This window comes from Nicotiana sylvestris, chromosome 6, assembly GCF_000393655.2.
Source record: "Nicotiana sylvestris chromosome 6, ASM39365v2, whole genome shotgun sequence".
Lineage (NCBI taxonomy): Eukaryota > Viridiplantae > Streptophyta > Magnoliopsida > Solanales > Solanaceae > Nicotiana > Nicotiana sylvestris.
The window spans coordinates 80095408-80102389 of record NC_091062.1 but is presented as its reverse complement, the minus strand read 5'-3'; the positions used below and the strand labels follow the sequence as shown (position 1 = coordinate 80102389).

The window sequence follows — 6982 nt, the reverse complement described above, 5'->3', positions numbered from 1 at the left end:
TATAATATACTAGAGTTCAAGTATACTTTGTTGGAGTTTCAGCAAAGTATACTAGAACTTCAGTATATTATGCTGGAGTATTTTCCGTATTTTGAACAGTATTTTAGTTCAGATTTGTCTTTGTGGCTAGATTTCGATGAGTTTTAAAACTATGGCTATTTTTGAATGGCACGTGTAAATGTGACTATTTTTTAATTTGTGCCGGTGTAAAGTGTACATGCATTACCGGTTCAACTTTAGTTCTCTTTCCAGAAATGAAAGCCCGCCCATAAAACCCACAGCCATTTTCAAACTTTTAGATCCCCTCCGGACCCCGGTGTATATAGGGGTGTGTGTGTGTGAGAGACTAATTTTCAGAAATAGCTGATCGAAAGTCGAAGCCTGCTGCGAACTTCGCAAGTTGGAAAAAAACGTCGGCAGGTTGATTCAGTTTCAAGTTACGCCGGAGTCTCTCCGTTGGCTGAATAGGCGGACAAGTAACACCACTCTATTGGCGGTTTCCGTCTCGCGTTCTCTTTCTCCGGCGAATTCGAGCTGTAAGGTACCGACATTTTTTAAATTCATTAATTCGTAATGAAATAAAGATTTGAGTAACTTAAAATTAGATCAATATTGAGGTTGTGAACAGTTATCACTTTTAAGGATTTGTTTGAAATATAAATTAAGCATAAATAAAGGTGTATGTGTGCTAGTATTTCGCTGTTTCCTAAATAATTAAATCACAAGTAACTCTACATGCATTTGAATTCCTTTAATTTTTTTTTTCTCTTTGTAATGAGTATTTCGTTATAATAGATGGCAAGAACAATTTTACTTTAATGTAAATGAAACAATACTGTTATTAGTTTGATGATGGTGGTGTCAAAGCCATCGCGCACCTCAACTATTCAACCGGGTATCTGCTATCCCCCACTGGCACACATGCCGAGTAACTCTGTCCACCAAAGTCGATTATTCTACTGGGTACCTGCTACATCCTATCAACATATACGGTGTAAATTTGTTCACCACAGCTGAGGCGGATGGGAATAAATCACCTAGTATTTTTTTCCCCTTGGTTTTATGAAGGTGCTTTATATTCCAGGGATTAATGAAGATGTAACTAGCAAAAAGGAGATATTTCTGAATAGTCTCTTTCTTTTTTGAATAAACAAATATAGCAAGATAAGTTTAATTTTGACTAAACATTACATAACCATTTTTAAGTCTAATGACAGTGATCTCCATGTTGTGCCAAGTGATAACCAATTCAAGTGTTAATGCATAATATGAGCACTTTGGATGTAATTTTTATTTTTGAGCGATAGCATGTTTAGAAATATAGCTTTGATCAATATTATATCTAAACAACAGCATACTACCACAACTATAGCAGATTATAGTAACAAAAAGTTGTATTCCTCCCAAAAGAAAACAAAAAAGCTAACTTAGTATGAGAAAAGTGTTTGCAGAAAATTTCTCCATTCAATGGCCAGAAAGAGAGGAAGAACTTGCAAAAAGAGTCAAAAAATCACGAAGGATGCTCAGGAGAAGCATCAAGTGGAAAAGGAAGATGATATATTAATCAATCACGAAGGTACTATCTTCTTGTGCATTTTGTTCTACTTAACATGTGGGTAAATATTATGTCAGTTATGTGCAAACTATGCCAAAAAGTATAAAATAAAAACAAGAAGAGTGTGTCACTTATCTTTGAAAACAAACATGCTGGAAGCAGGAATCGGATAACAGTTTCATTTATTTAACTGGGGCACAAAATTCCTAGAGCAGAAACTGCTATTTTACCTGTTTGCCATCTTTGAAGTTATATTCTAAATGGTATGTTTTCTTCTCCATTTGTGTTAGTGCTTTGTGTTCATGTCATGAAATAAGTGTTGTTACTTGGTTCTTCCATTTCTTTCTTGTGCATGCTGCCCAAAAAGGAGAAAAAATTGTTCATTTGCTAGCTTTATCTCTATGAGGCTCCTCTGATGTCAAGAAGTTATGGAAACGCGACAAGGAAAATACAAGCTCGCGACTCTAATAGCAAGAAAAAATAAGCTCTCTGCACTATTTGCTTTTATCTAGAAACTTGCTTGTGTAATTTTTTTATTTCTTCTTACTTTAATAAGATATTGGGGGTTGGAGAGTGGAGTAGGTTGTTGGGTAGGTTGTTGTTGTTGGTTGTTGTTTTAATGAGATATTAAGGGTTGGAGAGTGGAGTAGAAAAACATTACTATTCACTAATCAGCGCAATCACCTTATAATCCCTTTCATCCTACTATAAGTGAGGTCGATGGAAGAGAGTATATGGAAGTGACTGGCTTCATTATAATTAGACCACACCACTTTGCTCTTCCTTAGTTGTATATATTATCATCTGATATGTGTTATCTTTTACCCTCACAGGGCGTCATAACTAAACATTGTTAAAGATGGAACACATTAACTTTGGAAGTGACTGGCTTCACTATAGTTAGACTAACAACCTCATGGAATTTTGAGCAGACTTCTCGAAGTTAGTGACACCTTTGCTTTGTTTAGCTTGTAAAAAAAAGAATCTGAGTTAGCTGCTGATCAAACATCAACTTTTAGGTTAGCATGGTTACCTTATTGTTGTTTAATTTAACACTGTTTTAAGCTTGAGGTATGCCTCATACATTCTGAAGTGTAACTTTTCTTGTTTGGATGCAATTTCATCTCAAAATGTCAAACAAGTATCATCTAATTTTTTTTTATCCCAAACGATGTATTTCCTTTTTATGCAACAATAAGGTATACAAAGGGTCCATTTAATCCCACAGATGGCTGGTCCATTTATTTTTCTTTTTTGGGTAAAGGGTCCATTTGGAATTAGCCATTCTATTGAACGTTCTTCCATGTGTGGCCAGCATGATAAATGACTGCTGAACTGCCATAAAGGCACCTTTGGTCAGAACTTTTTCTTTCTGTTTTGGCTCAATTTTTGAGATTTTTTATAAATTCAACGTGATTGAAAATCTGATATTATCTATTACAGCTCAATTATTGTCCCATCTTTTTCTAGTTGAACGTCAAAGTGCTGCAATTAGGGCCATTCGTGATGTGGAGACAGAACAATTACTAACTCAGCTGTGTTTGCTTCGGTCGAATTTCAATGAAGAACAGCTGCAAATTCCAGTAATGCAATTTTTTAGGGAAAACCTTCCGAACCTAGCTGTTACTAGGAAAGAGGATGGCACTCATGAAGTGAAATGGAAGGAGGCTGATGATAATCTAAGCATCGACCAACTTGATGGAAGATATCTGCCTGCTTCTCTTCTACAACAGCTGTCAATGGCTTACCCTGCTTGCTCCAATGCCATACCATCATTTGGTGGATTTGGACTTTCAAGCAAATCCGGTATCTTAAAGTCTCTCCTCTGACATCCTTTTCTGAAAATTCAAGGTTCTTGAGTTTGTTTTCTCTGACTTGCTTTATCTAATTGTTGACAGTTAAAGCAACTCTATTTGGTGCTGAAAACATGGAGATCAAGCAATTCGTATGTTATGCTGTTCGTTTACTTTTTGCTAGACTTTCAATGGTTAATTATCATGCCATTAATCTTGCAATACCATATTTCAATTTCAAGTTGCTTTGCTTGCATGCATGCTCTTTCATTTAAGTTCTAGCTTTTAACTTGTGGAAGTAAGAAAGCTAGTTGGTACTCTGCAACCTTCTTCTTTTCTCAATTTTCTGGTGGAGGTGAGGGCAGTTTAAAGTCATTTGTGGCGTTTGGCACTGGCTTATCTCCTAGCTTTGTAGAAGTGTTCAGTTATGAAGCTTCCTATTTCTTTTGATTGATCACCTGATGAGACTTTCTGACCTGTGATATATTGTAATGGTTTCTTTCTTCTTATTCCTTGTGTCATTCTGCATTTGTAGGTTCTAGAAGAGCCATCTGATGCTCAGATGTTTGAGCTGCAGGATACTCATCAGACTCCTGGTGTATGTAGCTTCAAAATACTTTTGCATAGTTCACGTAGTTATTACTTTTTTGCCGTATCATTTTTTCTTTTTCTGTATTTTGTGGCTGAATGAATGTGTTCATTTAATATCTCCTAACAGGCATTTCGATAGAAATGTTTAAGCAACATTTATACCCAGAAACATGAAGCATCGTCTTTCATTTTTGCTTTTTCTGCACCTGGACAACTGGACCAGTGGGTAGTATTATATATTAGATATGCCATCAGACTTCACTGGCATGTAGTTTTATGGGAACAATGCTCGTGTAGTCATGCATGAATCTTTCCTTTGAGAAGAATGTCTGCAATCTTTTTGAAATGTTGACTAGTATATGCACCAGCATACATACTCTTAACTATTTTGCAATTACAGGTGAATAACAATCAATTATCTGTTGGGATGACACCCAAAACTCTAAGGCTTCCTAAGACCGGAGAAGTGCTTCTATCGGTGCATGACTCTCCTCTTGGTGTTTACAAGGAAGACAACATGGAACCAATACATGGTATGGCTCTCTTCTAACTTTAAAATATGAAGGATGAGTTTGGTGATAAGAAAGTTAAGTGCGTTTCATTTACCAAATACCAAACTAGTTTGCTTTTTAATTACTTGGAGTGGTGAAACATATATTTGTCTTATCTTTATCAAATTTCTTCCTGCAACATTTTCATTTCACCTTATTTTATTAGTGTTTCTTATATGGGCTTACTTTGTACTACAGATCAGAAGATGGATGAATGGCGTGCAGTGATTTTATTAGATTGGAATAGAAGATATAGTTCCTCATTGTAAATAAATGTGCTAAACTGGTGGACACTTGACTTAGAGAGATCTCAGACAACTAGGAAGAGATAATATCACCCATAAAGTGTCCACATGCTTCTAATTGTCTTACTAGAGCTATATTGATGAGCCATTGTACAGATTATGATAGAAACTATTCTAATATTGATGAAAAGATTGGATTATTTCTTTCCATATGTCAAAGCTTTGGTCGGCATATGTTGGTGCGCAGTAGCATATACTAGGTGAAGTAGTTCGTGCGTGCATGTTGGCTTGATAACACCGTTATCCAAAATAAAAAAGAATACTGATGAAAAAAGACACATAAAATACAGGTGGCATGCTCATATTTTCTTAGCATTTTTTTCGGTTGTATATAAATACTGCAATTCAATAGTGCATTTTCTTAGCTCATCTCTTTTGTAAGCTTGTGAGTTTTCACAGTTATTGTCCATTTTATTTTTAAAAAGCTAATAAGGTGCAACTTTGAGTTATAGTCTTTGTCATGCACGTACAAGTTTTCTTCTTGTCTGTTGTTTAACTTACTTACCCTCGACTTAGAGAAATATCTGAGATTTAAATAGAAACCTGAATATATGTTTTTGAACTTTTGGTAGATTACTAGAAATTATATAACTGGACGATTTCAGCAATTCCTGAAGTTTCCTTTTTCTTTTGCTGTAATTGGTGAAGAGTGAATTTAACTTGTTAGATTTCAAAGAAAACCATAAGCCAATCCGTGAGTGTATGTTAACGTTGTTAACCATAACAGCATTCCGATAGGAGTAAATTCGTGTTTGTCTTTCTTTTTCTTTTGCTACTTAATTAAGAGGAAACTTTGAATTTCAAAAGAAGTTAAGAGGGGACAATTGTCAAAGTTAAGATAAACCGAATGCAGTTTCCGTGAATTTCTAAGCTATGACTCAAACTTCATCAAAAGTTGATTGTTAATATGCCTCAAACAACTCTTGTCTATTTCCATTATTAGTTAAACTAGTATAACAACTCCCGCGTGATGCGCAAAAGTTTGGCAGAATATTAATCTATTTATCTATATCTATCTATATTCTATATCTATATCTATACTATATTAAAAGTACGAAGGCCCTTAGCGAAATATCGTTCACCTTTTTTACCCTCTAAAGATAAAGTTTATACTAGACAAAATAGTCATTTAACTATTTCCCTAATATTTTGGACTTTGAAATTAACTAAAAATTTGTTTATCAAATACTTTCTTATTTTAAATATATACAAAATCCTAAATACGAGGACTCTTCTTAAATCCTTCTAGGTTTCCAAGTTTGTTTTTTAACCATGCTAGGAACCGTAGGCAATTTTTTTCCAAGGCTTTGCCCTTTCTATTTTGATAGAAATAATTTAATTATTCTTGGTCTCAAACTTAGATAGTTAATTATAATAAAATTCTATATATTTCCAAATCCCCATCACGCATATTTATTTTTCAAGTTTTTAACCTTTTTGTTTTGTTATAAATAATTTAAATTTTGCTTGAACTTGAATAGTTAAATATTATAAAATTAAATCTTTGGTCAAATCCAAATTATACATAATTTTTACATCTTTTTAGTCTATTTCCATTATAGTTATCGGCTAATTTGGTAACCAAAAGCGAAAAACAGGCAAAATAATTTTTTTAACAAATTGTTATTTTGAATTTTTGTTTCTTTCTCCATTTATTGAAATGGTACGTTAACTTTTTGATAGATTTAACTAGAACCGTCCCAAAATATTGGGGCAACTGTGCATCTCATCATTAGAGCAATAAAATCTATATCTATTTATCTATACTATATTAAAAGCATAAAAGTACTTAGCGAAATGTTATTCCCTTATTTTACCCTTTAAATTTTTTTATATTAGACGAAATAGTTATTTAATTATTTCCTAATTTAAGAATCTTAAGATCACCTAAAATTTTATTATTATATTTTTCGTAATTAAACTAGGTAGGAAGGGACTTTAAAATCGAATAACACTTTTACCTTATATAGATTTCCTTATTTAAAGACCATTACTATTAGAGTTGTATTGAATTATTCCTATGAGATTCTTTACTATGCAAAACGTGAGTTAGCAATTATGAATTCTCAAATAAAGATTCAAAACATATGATTTTTCTTACTATTTGAAAATCGAATTCTTATTGGAAAAAAAATATAATTATTGTCAAATATTTAAAAATTAAGATAATTTTTAGAATTTAAATTA

At 33.3% G+C, this 6982-nt stretch overlaps 1 protein-coding gene across 5 annotated transcripts; it reads left to right on the top strand.

Annotated features, from left to right (window-relative positions):
- Nucleotides 1–247: 247 nt before the first annotated feature.
- Nucleotides 248–4954, top strand: LOC104240633 (uncharacterized). Of its 5 annotated transcripts, none has more exons than XM_009795498.2 (7): nucleotides 248–536; nucleotides 1452–1576; nucleotides 2999–3361; nucleotides 3454–3500; nucleotides 3884–3946; nucleotides 4340–4472; nucleotides 4689–4954. In XM_009795498.2, exons 2-7 carry the CDS (start codon nucleotides 1468–1470, stop codon nucleotides 4757–4759), a joined length of 786 nt encoding a protein of 261 aa, XP_009793800.1. In that variant the 5' UTR covers nucleotides 248–536; nucleotides 1452–1467; the 3' UTR covers nucleotides 4760–4954. The 5 variants fall into 5 exon arrangements, with proteins under 5 accessions (XP_009793800.1, XP_070004060.1, XP_009793798.1 ...); XM_070147959.1 differs by having other exon boundaries at nucleotides 1443–1576; XM_009795496.2 differs by having other exon boundaries at nucleotides 248–541.
- Nucleotides 4955–6982: the final 2028 nt, after the last annotated feature.

Excerpts from the sequence above, each read along its gene's own strand:
- LOC104240633 (XM_009795498.2), top strand. The coding sequence starts at position 1,468 with ATGGCCAGAAAGAGAGGAAGAACTTGCAAAAAGAGTCAAAAAATCACG. Across the intron at positions 3,501-3,883 it reads ACATGGAGATCAAGCAATTC|GTTCTAGAAGAGCCATCTGA; the intron begins GTATGTTATGCT and ends CTGCATTTGTAG. Across the intron at positions 3,947-4,339 it reads ATACTCATCAGACTCCTGGT|GTGAATAACAATCAATTATC; the intron begins GTATGTAGCTTC and ends TTGCAATTACAG.